The sequence below is a fragment of the Vanacampus margaritifer genome, chromosome 1, assembly GCF_051991255.1.
Source record: "Vanacampus margaritifer isolate UIUO_Vmar chromosome 1, RoL_Vmar_1.0, whole genome shotgun sequence".
Lineage (NCBI taxonomy): Eukaryota > Metazoa > Chordata > Actinopteri > Syngnathiformes > Syngnathidae > Vanacampus > Vanacampus margaritifer.
The window spans coordinates 39805441-39822359 of NC_135432.1; the positions used below are offsets into that span (position 1 = coordinate 39805441).

At 41.7% G+C, this 16919-nt stretch overlaps 1 protein-coding gene across 2 annotated transcripts in view; it reads right to left on the reverse strand.

The window, feature by feature from the left end:
• plxnb3 (plexin B3) overlaps nucleotides 1–16919 on the reverse strand; it is a 133878-nt gene that overhangs the window by 24917 nt on the left and 92042 nt on the right. For both annotated transcript variants that reach the window (XM_077555188.1, XM_077555179.1), the window contains exons 30-36: nucleotides 6030–6108; nucleotides 5845–5948; nucleotides 5672–5759; nucleotides 1828–1994; nucleotides 1501–1661; nucleotides 1071–1218; nucleotides 923–987 (exon numbers count right to left, since the gene is read on the reverse strand). In XM_077555188.1, coding sequence (XP_077411314.1) covers nucleotides 923–987; nucleotides 1071–1218; nucleotides 1501–1661; nucleotides 1828–1994; nucleotides 5672–5759; nucleotides 5845–5948; nucleotides 6030–6108 — 812 coding nt within the window. The remainder of the gene's footprint in view (nucleotides 1–922; nucleotides 988–1070; nucleotides 1219–1500; nucleotides 1662–1827; nucleotides 1995–5671; nucleotides 5760–5844; nucleotides 5949–6029; nucleotides 6109–16919) is intronic.

Here is a 16919-nt window from a genome sequence, read left to right on the forward strand (position 1 = left end):
GAATCGGAAAACACAGGAGGGAATCTTGAAGGACTATGAATGGTTCCTGCAGTTAACAGACATTCCTCAAGTGAGGATGCACAAGAAGAGACAATAGCCGCGTTTCCACCGCAGGAACTTCGGGGTAAATTTTTGGGGCCAGCCCCGTATGTGCGTGTCTCCCCTGCAGGAGCCTTCCCAACCGGGCCACATTTACAGGAACTTACAGAGACGAGCGGAGGTCCTTCTCGAAGGGTATGTACTCTGCCGGCTCGATAAACTCCCGATCGGGCTTCAATGCTGATTGGCTAAAAATTATTTAGTATAAGAAATTATCTGACCTTCATGCACGGCGATGATGCATTCTCGGCTTAAGTCTCTTCCACCAAAAACAATTCTCTTAATAATATTTTGTCTATTTTTGTTCCACTCTACTGTTAGACTTCATCTAGACGCCGTCTCCTCTCACTCGAAACATCCATCCATGCCAAGTACATTAAAAAAAAGCAGAAAAAAACGGCAACCACCAAAAGTTTATCTCTTTCCTTTTTGTTGTCCTGATTTTTGCGGCGCCGTGCTTGACGTCACAGAAACCGTTGCAAGGATATTACGTGTCGATCAAAACTTGTGACTTTCAAGTCAGCCTTTTCATCTAAACGCCTTACTCAAACCATCTTTCCACGGCAAGTACATAAAATAAAAAGCAGAGAAAAACAGCAAGAACCGAAAGTTTTTTCTTTCCTCGTTGTGATTTTCGGCGCGCGGTGCTTGTGTGACGTTGCACTGCGTTTAGATGTCGATCGAAACTCGTGACGTCGCGAAATGTGTTGTACTCCGCAGTGGAGACACAGCCACAAGCAGAATTGACGCTGAAGTACAATCCTGGCTTATTCAAGTACGGCTTTGTGAATGAGGCACACAAACCATACCCGTGGGAACTCACCTCTCCACCAGCTGTTTGTATCGGGGGATTTCCCGGGCATAGAGCAACTTGTTGACTGGAGAGTCCTGATTGGGCAGATATCGGTCACAATGAGTTACATGTTAGACACAAATGAAGTCAAACATAAACAAGCAGACAAGTGACGTACCCGGCCCACTTTGTGCTCAGATGTAGTACACGAGTCAATAAAGGTCTGAGCAATGACGGATAGGACAGCATCAATGCTGTCCGTCACTTGGACATCCAATACAAACTGGGGGTTCTTCAGGATGTTGACCCAGAACCTGAGAGGGAGACTGGTTGCGCAGAAAACCAACTTAGACAGACAGACAGCCAACTTAGAGAGACAGACAGCCAACTTACGACAGACAGACAACTTAGACAGTCAGACAGCCAACTTAGCCAGTCAGCCTAGCCAGCCAGAGCCAGCCAACCCAGCCAGCCAAGCCAGTCATCTTAGCCATATATACGCACGCACGCACGCACGCACGCACGCACGCACGCACGCACGCACGCACGCACGCACGCACACACACACACACACATTGGCTGTCCAAGCGATCTAGTTGGTATCTCACCTGTTGGTCTTCCAGATGTGGACAGTCTCTGGGTCATCAATACCATGTTTCTTCGCCATGTCATCCAGAAAGTCAAAAAAAAACCTGACAGCAATGGGAGGAGGACGCTTCGTGCTCAGGATGGCAACAAAGAAGTCATCCACAAACTTCTGCAGAGTTCCCTATATGCCAACAGAAGGGCTTGTGTGTCAGAACTACAGGATGTGAAAATTTGAGTATAACCTTCAAGGAAAGTAGTCTGGTCATTAAATATAATTGATTCAACGGCTCTTACATACACTGAAAGCAGTTTGGTAAGGTGCTTCACACAGTTTCTACTGGTGTTACCTTCATGGAAAGAAGCCTGGTCAGGTAAATCTCAGGTATGGCCTTTGCTCTTTCTCTCTCCCTCATACTGCTCTTCCTGTGTTTCGGAATCTCCGGGTCTTCATTGCTTTTCACCAGATGCCACAATCGAAGTCCCTCCTCTTCTTCACTCTCCAACATTGGTGTTTCTGCAATAACAAGATGTTCCACATTGTTATTGGGCCTGTGGGCAATGTTCCCTCTAATCTGCCTGTGTGAGCAATTGTGCAGCGCTCTCACCCTCTCAGTGCGTATTCTCCTCATATAAAGAAATTGGCACATGTGGTTGACGGAGTGGGAAAGCAAAATGCCACAAAAAGACTGAAATGCAAGGTTAACACCCAATCATTGTGTGACAGAGCAGCTTTGACAATTAAAGACTAGAGTGACCATCAAGCACACACATTACATTTCTTCACTCATTCTTTCAATTCCACCCCAGTTCAATCTACAAACACCATTCCCAATACCCTACTATATTTTGAAGGGTTTGACATACATATACAGTACCTGAGGTTTATTACGAATTGTAAAGCTCTGATTCACCGCGGTGAGTTATACTCTCGGGTCGGATGGCCTACATTGTCGACCCGCAGCCTAATTTACTGGCATACCTTTATTTATAAGGCAATTCTTGGGCTGCTTCACCTCTATCTTTTTGTTTTTATCAGGCAGAGAAGCACCGGACAGTATTAGTAGCGTTCGCAGGACTTCTTTTTGCTTTCTGTCTCAAACATACGGACAGAATTTTGTAAAAAAAAAAAAAAAAGCTTTTGGGTACTCAGGACTATCAGCCTGGGATCTTCTGCAGAATGACTTAAAGCTCAAAGAACTGGTGTCTTTAAATGTTTTTAAATCAAAATTGAAAGACATGGAAACAGCTTCCATACAGTGTCGATGTTTTTTGCTTGGCTGTTTAATTTTATTGATCATTTAATCCAAAATGTTGTACTTAGTACACTTTTTTAATTTGTCCCACTCTGTACTGTATGTCTGTGACTTTGTGCCAGGTCTTTCTTGAAAGAGAGGTTTTTAATCTCAATGGGACCAACCAGGTTAAATAAAGGTTAAATGAAAAGAAAAACACTCACACTCATAGCACACTTAATGCAGGCGACACAGACCGCTCCAGTAAGGAAGTCAAAACATGTGACCGGCTCGGGTAAAAGTGACCTCATGGGTCAAAAAATTAAAACTGAGATATATTCAAATTATGCACTTAATTTCCTTTAAAATATATTCACCGACATACCTCAAAAAGTAATTTTAATGTTGCCAGGTTGAAATCCCTCATTTTGAGAAACACGCTTAAAGTTTTGTTCCGTACATTTTTCAAATGGCCATAGCAACCAGTAGCTTAGGAAAAAATATTGACCACAAACCTTGAGGAACTGTCAAAAGACCACTGAAAAGTCAATTCCAATAGCAGGTAAAGAAACCATCCGAGATTTAAACCCATTAAAAGTTTAGTCAGTTTAAACTCTCAGCAGATGAAATCAGCCTGAACTTTGAAGATCATATCAAGCTTACAATGGGCTATAGTCGCAGAGGAGGCGAGACTTCCAGCAGAAAAAAATCATACACTTACGCGACCAACATCCACACGTTATCCCTAACTCATATTCAATCGCTAATTTAGGATGCTAAGAAACCGCTAGTCAATTGCTCCGTCATTGTATAGTATAGCACAAATCTCCGACGTTAGTGGCTAGCTACTAGCTTTTAGCACTATCAACAATTGCCTGGTTGGTAGGCCTAACAGTAAATGAGTTTGACAGCTGGTACCTTCTTTTTAATATTATGGACGAAGGCTACTTTGTAATTCACTCTCCATGTTTAAAGGAAGGGAATGTGTCGTAAATTGCACTTTGAGGCCCTTTTCATTATTAAAATTAAAAATAAAAATAAATAGAACTTTGTCTTCATTTGTTTTATGAAACACTTTTGCCCATTAAACAAAAACAAAAAACAAACAAAAAAACATTCAACTCAAAATGTCAAATCTAGCTGTGTAGATTTTAGGAAAACAACTTTAAGCCACCATGTTATTTTATACATGGACCATGTATAAATTACACTTAAACTTGTATTCCTAAATCCTAAACGGCCAGAGTAGACATTTTGGGTTGATTTTTTTTAATTTTATTTAAAGCTGCAATATGGACCTTTTCCCCCAAAATATCTTTACAGTAGCCTTTTTAATTGACCATTAATGACTGAAATGTCTTCTAATTAGTAGATTAACACCTTAGCTATCACAATGGGTACTTCTGCAAGCCTCTGGCCAATCGTTTTCAGACTGTATTTGGGCTCGAATTTCCCGCGCTCTGTCTGTGGTTGTGACATAATGTGCATGGTCTGTATGTGAAGAAGGGTATGTGTAATTTCATTTTTCATCAGCAGGTGGCAGTAGTGGCATATGCCAGTGCTAGCGCATGTTTTTAAAAAGGCAGCGAGCGAAACAAAACTGAGTTTGGTTGAAGTAACAATGTGAACATTGAGTTCAGTTGTACTTGAAGTATATAACAATGTACTCACGTTGCTTTTGATCAATCATAATCCATAAATCCCTCATAGTCTTAATGATCTTCTGTATCCGAAACAAACAACTGGGCAACAGCAACAACAATTCTCCATCAAACACGGCTCCGTCTCATTGTCAGAGTCAGTCTCGTTGTGTCTGCGTTCGCCCAAGCATTCACGATCCATTGACAAATTGTGGCATAACTCGCACGGTGGTGCCTCCTAGTCTTGGTAAAGCTGTGTTCGCCAGCCTCCCGGAATGATAGCGAGCTCCACAAGAAGACGAGGGGCTGGAGAACTCGCCACCAAGTTGACTCTTCCGTGCTGTCATGTCTCATGCTCCTCAGTCAGATCCACCTTTCTTGTTTATAAGCAATGTGTCGCGGGAAGTCCTCCCACACAGTCAGTCAGATTTTGGACCTTGGTCCACACTCAAGGCGCACCTCACTATTAGGCGCACCGTTGATTTTTGAGAAAATTTAAGACTTTAAAGTGCGCCTTACAGTCGTGAAAATACGGTAAATAAAGACAAAGTACTATCTCTGTCTCTTTTTTTTGCTGATCCAAAAAACTATCCGATCCGTGACTCAAATCCATGATTCGATCCGAACCGTGACTTTCAATATCCGTTGCACGACTACTAATAACCAATGTGGTACTCCGAAAGGCGAGCTCAAAATTAATTTAAATATTCAACTTGAGAGTCCTCCAATTAATGAATCAATCAATTATTTCTTTTAATAATTAATTGACCCAATTTATGCTGCATACTGTACCTTACAGAGCTGGATACTTCCGTTAAACGTCAATTCCTGTCCATGACGATGCCCACCTTTGGGCGCGTGCTTCCGCATATTCGGTGAATGCTTATGACACGAGGCTCCCCAAAAAACACAGAATGAGAGGGACTATATGTACTCACCCTGATCGACGGAGGTAAACGTGCTTCAGTCGGTGCTTAGTCCATGTATTTATCCGAGGCTTCGTGCACATACCGCAAGTTGGGCAATGTCAAAGACAGGAATTGGCGATTAACGGAAGTGCCCAGTGACAAAATGTGCATGTAGTGGTCCTTCCAGACTTAGAGTAGCAGCGAGTAGCCACGTAAGATGGCCACCGGTGGCTTATTTTTATGCTATGGCGATTAAACGGCATTGTGATAATATATCATGTATGAATAAGTCCGTGTATGTTGGTCGCTGTGTTCCAAGGAATGCTCAGGGAGTTTGTATTAATGTTCAGACATATGAAAAATAAGAGGGAACATTGCCGATTGGTTCTAAATTTGCTGCATGGTTCTTACTCTCTCCAGTCTGGTACACCTGATTGACTCCAGCGCCACCAGAACTCTGGGAACGTGGGACAAGAGCGACCGTGGCTCCATCTGGAATCTGATGAAGTTGAAGAGAATGTCAAGAGAACCGGGCCACCTCTCTGAAACCCACTCAGAGGTTGTAGTAGTAGTGAAATCATTACCTTGTAATGCTGCAGTGTGTTGAGTCGTTTCCAGCTACCTTGAACCACAGCTGTGACATCATCATCTGACACAGTCAGGTGTCCCGCCTGCCCCGAACGCCACTCTATCAATCAAAATGGAAATGTGGGTGGTTAGCACCAACTGCCAATCAGAGCTTTGACTGACAGGTGGGACAGGTGTTCACCCAAATCCAGGCTGTCTGCTACTGGTCTCTGAGAGAATGGGACTCCTCTGTAGATCTGGTCCAGGATCTTGTCCTTCACCTTTCCACAGGTACACAGTTAGATAGGTGATTGTGAAAGTAGTCACAGCTTAACAGCTGAAGAACTGTGGGAGCTATCGCGAGATGCTGTGACCATCGTGAGACCTACAGCGAGACCGGGAAACCCTAACATGGCGGCGCCCTGCTGCTAGAATAGACCTAGCTCTATTATGCTAAACTAATCTGAATTTAACCATCATCTATCTTGTCTTTTCTCTTCTCTCTTTCATCCGGCAGATTTGAAATACCACCCAGCGTGGAGGACCTTGAACGCTTCATCGACGGATATTTTTACAGCTGCGCGATGGAGGATCCTTCCGCCAAGAAAACTTCGAAGAAACCTTCGAAAAAGAGGAAAAATGACTCAGCGACGGACACGGGCGACCTAGCCACTACGGATGTTTCGGTCAGTTTGCTGGACTCCATAAATAAAAAACTTGAGGTCCTCTCCCTAATCAGCGAGGACGTCAAAGAATTAAGGGTAAGTTTGGAATTTGTCAGCCAACAGGTAAGTGACCTCCAACGCGATAATGCCGAGTTAAGCTCTTCTCTCGCGGCTGTTTCAGCCGAGTTGGAAACCATTAAAAAGGAGAATAAAACGCTAAAAGAAACTGTTCTGGATGTCCAATCCCGTAGCATGCGGGAGAATTTAATATTCTCAGGTATATCCGAGAATACCTCTGACAATACAGAGGTTGAGATAAAAAAAATGATGACGACGTCGTTAAAAATTCCTCAGGAGACGGTAAATAACATCTCTTTTCACCGGGTACATCGGCTTGGAGCCCGTAGGGGCAACAAACCCCGTCCTATTATCGCCAAGTTTGAGCATTTTAAACAGAAAGAATTTGTTAGAAGTAAAGGACGGGAGCTTAAAGGGACCTCATTTGGAATGAATGATCAATTCCCGAGAGAGATTATTGAGCTGCGAAAGGTACTGTTTCCTATAATGAAACAAAATAGGCAGGAGGGTAAACGGACTACGATGGTCGTTGATAAGCTATACATCGATGCCCAACTATTCCGGAACCCCAACTCTACTCCCTGGCTGTTCTAATTGGCATTGGTGGAACTAAACTTTGTTTGATTATTAGATGTACACATATACTGTATATTTGGTTAGAAAACCTAAAATATGAATACTCATTATGTTTAGGCTATATTATAAATATAATATTAATACATAACTATATCTAAAGTATATTTAAACAAAAAATCTCGCTTAGGTTACCAGTTACTGGTGCATTTTTATGTTTAATCCCCCGCTAACTTCCTTCACTTTCACCTCCCTACCCGTTTTTTCACTGTTATATTTACTTATACGTTACCTCATATTTTACACAAATTACATAAATCACCTAACCACTTTGATTCTATCCTATAACATGCCAATATTGACAAATGGCCTATACAGATATATACACAGGACTGAGTCTATATTGTTTGTATTCATAAACTAGTTCTGGTTTCCTGGAATGTTTGTGGCGCTCGCTCACAGGCAAAAAGAATAACAACTTTAGACCATCTCTTAAAATTAAAAGCAGATATTTGCCTCCTACAAGAAACCCACCTACAAAAATCTGAAGAAAAATTACTTATTGATAAGAATTTTAGCCAAGCGTACTCTGCCCCTTATAACAGTAGACAAAGAGGAGTCTGTATACTCATACATAAGAATTTACTCTTTACTCTAATACAATAACAGACCCAGAGGGCCGATACATTATTATTCAGGTGACTATATTTAATAAAATATATACATTTGGTAATTTATATGCCCCTAATAATGATGATCCGGCCTTTTTCCATGATTTTTTCTCTCAGCTGTTTGATTTAGCAGCAAACTCTACTATTATTATTGGAGGAGACTTTAACACAGTCTTAAATCCATTAATAGACCGTTCTAATAATACAACATGTAGACGATTAAAATCTACTAAAGTAATAGGGGAATATATGGATGATTTTGGCCTCGTCGACAGCTGGAGACTTAAAAACCCAAATAAGAAGGAATTTACCTTCTTTTCCGCTGTGCACCGGTCTTTTTCAAGAATTGATTATTTTCTTACAAATAACTCTATTGTTGATAAAACTGTTACAAAAATACATCCTATTATTATTAGCGTCCATGCACCAGTCTCCCTTTCCCTACAAGTTGATTATACCTTTAAACCACCACCAACATGGCGTTTTAACATCTCACTGCTAAACGACGCAGAGTTTGACAAAATTATAAGAAAAGAGTGGGCAGACTTTTTGGAAATAAATGACTCTCCAGACCTAGTGCCATCTCTTCTCTGGGAAGCTGGGAAAGCAGTAATTAGAGGTAAAATAATATCATATTCATCTTATAAAAAGAAACAGGGTCAAAAATTTGAAAAAGACTTGGAAGATAAAATTAAACAACTGACGGATTAGTACGCAATAAACCCAAATAACCAAATATGAACTGACTTACAAAATACAGTTAGACGATATGCTAACTAAAAAGAAAGAGTTTATAATACAACAATTGAGATACAACAACTTTGAATATAATAACAAACTAGAAAAATTCCCGCGGAAATTTTGAATGGGACTGCTGACTCTTGTAAATGAGCTGAACAGTTTAAAATTTAAACGACTGGAATCGGTCAAGAAATGTTGAAGTTAACCATAATGAACATCAACTAAAAGTATCTCACTGTCCCTGAACACGTATTTAAAAAAATGTAAATGAGCTGAACAGTTTAAAATTTAAATGACTGGAATCGGTCAAGAAATGTGGAAGTTAACCATAATCTAAAAATATGTCACTGTCTCTTTAAGAACTAACACCCATTTTGGACTTGGAGCCGTCACGCGCCCCACATTCCATTGAGAATGTATGAGAGACGCACCCCTTGAACAAAAGCCTCTCACAACTTAACGGTTCAAGATACAGATTCAAGAAATGGCTCGTTAGAACGGCAAGGGTTTGGGGAACACGAGCATGTTCTCATTTTTTTAATCGGATGAAAAATAACCAAATGAGAGCAGGTTGAAAACTTATGATTTATCAGAAATGAAGAGCGAAAGGCGCCTGAATTTAACATGGCAGAGATAGGCGAATCAGTCCGACTTGTCCGAGCTTAAAGGGAAAATAAAGGTACTAAATGACACCTTAGCCAAATAAAAGTTAGTTTGTCTGAAAGAAGACACTCGTGACTACAAAATGTGAGAATTTGATGTCTAGTGAGCAAAGATTGTGGCCATGGTGACGAGTTGAAGTGACGTCACGCACCCACATTGCATTGAGATTGAATGAGAGACGCACACCTCAAAGAAGACCCTCCTACGACTTAACGGTTCAAGATACAGATTCAAGAAATGGCTCGTTAGAACGGCAAGGGTTTGGGGAACACGAGCATGTTCTCATTTTTTTAATCGGATGAAAAATGACCAAATGAGAGCAGGTTGAAAACTTATGATTTATCCGAAATGAAGAGGAAAAAGTCGCCCAAATTAACATGGAACAGATAAGCAAGTTCGTCCGACTTGTGCTCGCTTAAAGTGAAAATAAAGGTACTAAATGACCCCTTAGCCAAATAAAAGTTAGTTTGTCTGAAAGAAGACACTCGTGACTATAAAATGTGAGAATTTGACGTCTAGTGAGAAAAGATTGTGGCCATTGTGATGAATTTTTCAATTTGTTTGATTATTTTGTTCCCGGCACTCTAAGGCTAACTAGAAAAATTCCCGCGGAAATTTTGAATGGGACTGCTGACTCTTTGGTAATGAGCTGAACAGTTTAAAATTTAAACGACTGGAATCGCTCAAGAAATGTGGAAGTTAACCATAATGAACATCAATTAAAAGTATCTCACTGTCCCTGAAAATGTATTTAAAAAAAATGTAAATGAGCTGAACACTTTAAAATTTAAATGACTGGAATCGGTCAAGAAATGTGGAAGTTAACCATTATCTAAAAATATGTCACTGTCACTTTAAGAGCGCACACACATTTTTGACTTGGAGCCGTCACGCGCCCCACATTCCATTGAGATTGCATGAGAGAAGCACCCCTTGAACAAAAGCCTCTCACGACTTAACGGTTCAAGATACAGATTCAAGAAATGACTCGTTAGAACGGCAAGGGTTTGGGGAACACGAGCATGTTCTCATTTTCTTAATCGGATAAAAAATGACCAAATGAGAGCAGGTTGAAAACTTATGATTTATCAGAATTGGTGAGAGGAAGGCGCCTGAAATTAACATGTAAAAGACAGGCGAATTAGTCCGACTTCTCTTGCTTAAGGTGAAAATAAAGGTACTAAATGACACCTTAGCCAAATAAAAGTTAGTTTGTCTGAAAGAAGACACTTGTGACTACAAAATGTGAGAATTTGAGAATATTTGCTATAATAATAATAAACCCTTTTTTCTAGGAATAGTAATATGTGCTGCTTGCTTGCTACGCTCAGCAGTCCCAAAATAAACCACTGTCCTTGGTAGAATAACAATATGTGCCTGCTTGCTTCGCAAGCAGTCCCATAATAAACCACTGTCCTAGGTAGAATAACAATATGTGCCTGCTTGCTTCGCAAGCAGTCCCATAATAAACCCATTTCCTAGGTAGAATAACAATATGTGCCTGCTTTCTCCGCAAGCAGTCCCATAATAAACCCATTTCCTAGGTAGAATAACAATATGTGCCTGCTTGCTCCGCGCGGAGCAGCAGCTGCTCCGCAAGCAGTCCCATAATCAGGTAAATTTCTTGCAAAACAACTTCAACGCAATCGGGAAAAATCACTTATAACGGCTATTAAAGGGACAACTGGTGAATGCACACAATCACCAGAAGAAATTAATCAAATTTTTTATAACTATTATCGTAACCTATACTCAGAAACTAACAAGCCTAACCCTGAGCATATTGAGGCATTCCTCAGTAGCTTGAATATACCTCAGTTAACTACTGAATATAAAGATATGTTAGATGCGCCACTCACTATAAACGAGTTGTACAGTGCTCTAGATAGTATGCCTAATGGCAAAGCACCTGGCCCGGATGGTTATCCGACTTTATTTTTTAAGCACTTTTGGTTAATGCTTGCTCCACTATTCTTAAGAGTAGTAACAGAAATCAAAACTAATGGTTACATACGCCCATGAATACAGCAGCAATTAAACTTTTATTAAAGCCAGAAAAAATACCCCACCCTTCCATCAAGTTACCGTCCGATTTCACTAATTAACACTGATATTAAAATTATTACTAAGGCTTTCACATCTAGACTAGAAACAGTAATCTCGACAATCATTCATAGCGACCAAACAGGCTTTATTAAAGATCGTCACTCTACTAATAATATTAGGAGGCTCTTTAACCTTATTAGCATGTCACAGCGGCATGATAAAAAGGCAGTTATTATATCATTGGATGCAGAAAAAGCTTTCGACAAAGTTAACTGGTCCTTCCTCTTTGCTGTTTTAAATAAATTTGGCTTTGGGAAATCATTTATCCACTGGGTGTCAGTATTATATGATTCTCCTAAAGCTACAGTTACTACAAATGGGATTATAGCTCAGAGTTTTACTCTACAGAGAGGCACAAGACAGGGATGCCCACTGTCCCCTTTATTATTTGCAATATTTATTGAGCCACTTGCATTAGCCATACGCCAGGAAAGAAGGATTCAAGGATTTCACTCTGGGGTAACAGAACATAAAATTAATCTATATGCCGATGATATTTTACTTTATTTAGAAAAGCCTGCTATTTCATTAGGGGAAGTATTTAACTTAATAACTAAATTCTCACAGTTATCAGATTATTCTATTAACTGGACAAAATCAACACTTCTACCTATTACAGAAAATTCATGGAACCCTGCAAGCCAGGACCCACACTACTCATTTCCTGTAGGTAATTTAAAATACTTAGGCATAAAAATCTCACCTAAATTAACTGATTTAATTCATTTAAACTTTTCTCCACTTCTGGATAACATGTATAGTGACTTTGAGTGCTGGAATAATCTTCCTATTTCTCTAATAGGACGAATAGCCACCATTAAAATGAAAGTTTTACCCAAAATAAACTATTTTTTCTCAATGATTCCATTTAAACCTACGGCTAACTGGTTCCAGTTGTTGGACTCAGCCATTACAAAATTTTACTAGAATAAAAAAAAAGCAAAGATTAGATCTACTCTTCAGAAACGTAAATCCAAAGGTGGTCTAGAGGCACCAAACTTTATGCACTACTATATAGCTAACCAGCTACAATATATCAGTCTATGGGCACTACCCAACAGAGATACTAACTGTTGGCTGGAACTAGAACAGAAGGATTGTAATAACTTCAGACTTCTAGATTTACTCTTTATTACAACATCGATTAAGCGACATAATTGTTTTAAAAACCCAATGATTTCAGCCACCCTGACTGCCTGGTGGAAGGCACTAGAAATTACAAAAGCCCAAGTGGAGCCCTGTGGGCTCTCTCCCCTATGGCATAACCCCGACTTTCAACTTAACAAGCAATCGTTTTACTTAGGTGTGTGGGAGCAGAAAGGAATTACACATCTCCACCATCTCTTCTCAGATAATATGTTTATATCATATGCATCCTTGCTCCAAAAATATAAAATAAAAAACTGAATTTTTTTACATTATCTACAAGTTAAAAATATGATAAAGAAACAAATTCCAACACTTCGGGGTACGCTCCAACCGCCTGTTTTAGCTAAAGATATTACCAAGCTTTCTCCGACAACAACAAAAAAACTTTCAAAAATACATAAGTTACTTTCATATACTGATAAAATGTCTTTACCCATCTCAAAATGGGAGACAGACCTGTCTATAGCTCCGGAATCTGACTTTTGGATTCAAGTTTGTGAAAACGCATTTAAAATGACAAAACACACAAATTTACAACTTATCCAATATAAAATTATTCATAGAACATACATTACTCAATATATGATGAAGAAAATGGGACTCTCAGACTCCGACATTTGTCTCCAGTGTTTACAAAACACTACAGACACTTATTTTCATGCTTTATGGTTATGCACTCCGGTTATGTATTTCTGGACTAAAATCTTAGAAAAACTTTCCGCTATCTTGGACTGTAGGATACCTTTATCTCCAAACTTGTGTTTACTAGGTGACCTAACAACAACTGACTTACCATATAAACAATTTCAATGTACACTTGTAGCCCTTACTATCGCAAAAAAAAAACAATCCTTGTTAACTGGAAAAATAAACAAACTCTGAATATCGACCAATGGTCTAACCTCCTCATAAATCACAAAATCACATTTTAATGGTAAAAATATCTGCCTCAAATAAAAAACAAATATCAAAATTTATAGAAACATGGTCTACGTATATAGAATATTTTAACCTAATTCTGGTTCCTTAATTCTGCCTGTTAGCGAGAGCCACCACATTGTGATAACTTACATTGATGTTTCTGTATTTGGCAATTTGTAACTAATGGTTGTGTTTTTATAGTCAGGAAATCAGTTGCTGCCAAAAGGATCGAGCAGATTCACCTCCAATGGGCACTAAGGGTTAATATTCGGATTCACTGCATGCCAGTAGGTTAATTCTATAGGTGCTGTCCCCCCCTGGCTGGGCGTGGGCGGGTCTGCCCCTCTGTTGGCTGCTGGGTGGCGGCTGCGTCTTGGCCGTTCCCTGGGTCTCTTGGGGGGTGCTGCGTTGCGGGGCTCTCCCTGGTGTCCGGGGCGTCGCTCTGGGCCCCGCGACGCGGTTCGGGGCCTGTGGGCCGCCGGGGTGCCACGTGGTCCCCTCTCCCCTCCCCCTTCCTCCCCCTTGCTGCCTCTCCCTCCTCGCCTCTCCCCGCCCGTCCTCCGCCTCCCTGTCCCTTCTTCCTCGTCACCCTTTCTCCTCCTCTCCCCCTCTCTCTGCGGCCCTGCCGCTGCCTCCTGCCCTTCTTGTCTTGGGGACTGCCGGTTGGTGGGGGTGGGGTCGGGGGTCGGGGCGGCTTGTTTGGGGGGTGGTGGGGGTGGCTGGGTGGGTGGGGGGTGTGCTAGGGGTGGGAGGGTGTCTGGGGGTTTGGGGGCCTGGGGTCGGCTGGGGCTGGGTTGGGGTGGATGGGGGGTGGGCGAGTTGTGGGGGGAGCGGGGGCTGTGGGCTGGTGGGGTTCCTGGCGGGCCTGCAGTGCCCCGTCCTGCTGCGTTGGGTTGGGGGCGCTCCTGCTCCTGGGTTTGCTCTCCGGCCGGTGGCCCCTTCGGGGCCCGGGGGTCGTCCTTTGGCGCTGCCGCGGCCTGGGGGGCCCTGAGGTGTTGCGCTTGCTCTGTCCTGGCGGGGGTCGACGGCTCCCCTCTTTGGTGGAGATTTTCATGCATGCCAGATCCACCACACCAGCATGTATCGAAACTCAGACACAATCTTCCTCAGGTCATTGAATCGGTGGAGGCTGGTGTCTGTGGATCTCACTCCGCTTCGTCTGTCCTTCCTTCCTTTCCTCAGTCTCTCCTTTGTTTCTCCTGATTTGTTGAAATTTAGATGTCTCTGGGGTTGGTGAAGGACTCTGGTTGGTGGCCTGGTGGGTGGTGGATGGTGTCTGGTCGGTGCTGGATTTCACTTTCCTTTCTTTTCTTTGGTCCTTCCTCGGGTTTCCTGACAGCCTCACGACTCTGGCTGGAAGTGTTCGGTTTAGGGAAACGGTATGGGATTTTTATTATTTTTTATATAGGTTTTAAGTGAACTAATGAATGCACGCACGCACATACATATATTCACCCATATACAAAAAAAATGTAAATACAAAAAATATATATACTGTATATAAAAAAAAAGGAAAAAAAAGAGAAAAGGAGAGCAATGATGATGACATGTCAAATCGGTAAAATTACCGAATGAACAATACTGAGCTCTCCCGAAAAAAAAAAAAAAAACAGCTGAAGAACAGAATGTGAGGTGTAGGAGCGCAAGGTTAGGAGCAGATAGGTCATAGTGAGGTTGTCATGTTTGTGCTCTCAGACTGTGGCCTTTATGTCACAATTGCCTGATGTAATCAGCAGCCTATAAGAGGCAACCAGCGGAAGACACATTCTGTTTGTAGTGATGGGACTTATGGCTCTTTGACAGCAACCGTTCAGCCAGGAACCGTTCACTTAAAAGAGCCGTTCAGGCTTTTTAGCATTATTTTGAATCATCAAGATTTTACTCATAAAATCAGCACTGTGATACATCCCAATTCATAGTTAGTGTATACATCTAAAATATTTTCAGTTTTAATGACGTGTGAATAAATAATTGTTAACACTATTATTCGTGTCTGCGTCTTTTGAAATCCAACCTACAGAACATAACAAAATTGTCTGACTATAATGGACTCAAATACGGTGCGCCATGCCCTGGCCTACCAGGGACAGATGGTTGGACGTCATAAGCGGTCCTTGACTGAGCTTAAGGAGGTGCTAACTTCACTAGCAACCCAATTTGATGCTTTATCCGCTCAAGTTTTGCCCATGGACACATCTGGGGGATTACCTCACGAACAGAGTCTCCAACATCTGTCTCGCTATTGGGGTGAGCCCGGGTTGTGCGGTTAATTCATTCAACACTGCTCTTTAATTTTTGACCAACAACCCTTTACCTATTCTCAAAATTATACCAAAGGCACGTTCATTATGAGTTTACTTACGGGTAAAGCAGCAACTCGGGCAATGGCGGTAAACAATGCCAAATCAGTATTGCGCACTTCGCTTCCGGCTTTCCATGCTGAATTCAAGCGAGTCTTTGATCACTCTGTCAGGGGCAAGGAGGCTGTAAGTAGACTGATGGATTATGCCCAATTCTGTTGCGGACTACTCTATTGAATCCCGCATACTGGTAGCCGAAAGCGGTTTCAATTACAGTATTTTCCACCGGGCCTAGACCCGTGAGTAAATGATGAGCTAGCTGTTAGGGATGACACTACTGATTTGGAAGAACTCATTGCTCTCGCCATCCGACTGGACAACCGCTTGAGGGAGCGGCGGAGCGCATGGAGCGCCCCAGGTACCACTCGCATACCACCGGGACGGTCCCAACGAATCCTGGAGGTGTTACCGGGCTTGCGGCGCATGTCATCGAGCCAGTTAGTAGAGACCAAGTAAAGGCCTTGAAAATTTTGATTCATTTGCATTATAACAATAACAATAATAATAATAATACTAATAATAATTAGAAGAGGAAGAAGAATCCGTACAAATAAAATAGGGACCTAGCAGCGGTCGCTGCTCGGGCCCAAATAATAATTTCAATGATTACAATAACAGCAATAAGCTGTGAATAATATACACTTACACTTTTAACTCCAAGACTTGATTTTACTGCAAACCGAACTGAACCAAAAACTGTGAGCACAAAACCGAAATTGAACCGTGGATTTTGTCAACTTTTTTATATATATACACTGTACACACACATATAATTTTTACTTAAGTCGTATCATTCAAGTCCTTTACATTACACTGTTACAACAGGAGGGGGGCTGTCGTGAGTTTAATTACCTTATCGTTGTGGAGGGGTTTGCGTGTCCCAAGGCTCTGGATGCTGTGGTGATGTCGTGGTAAAACCAAGCCTCTACAACATCGCGTGGACATTCGGGGACAGTGCCTCTGAATTGGCAGGCCGTTGTGGTGGAGGGTGTGCTCCAACTATAAAGGGATCACACTCCTCAGCCTCCCTGGTAAGATCTATTCAGGGGTACTGGAGAGGAGAGTCCGTCGGGAAGTCAAATCTCAGATTCAGGAGGAGCAGTGTGGTTTTTGTCCCAGTTGTGGAACAGTAGACCAGCTCTACAACCTCGGCAGGCTCCTCGAG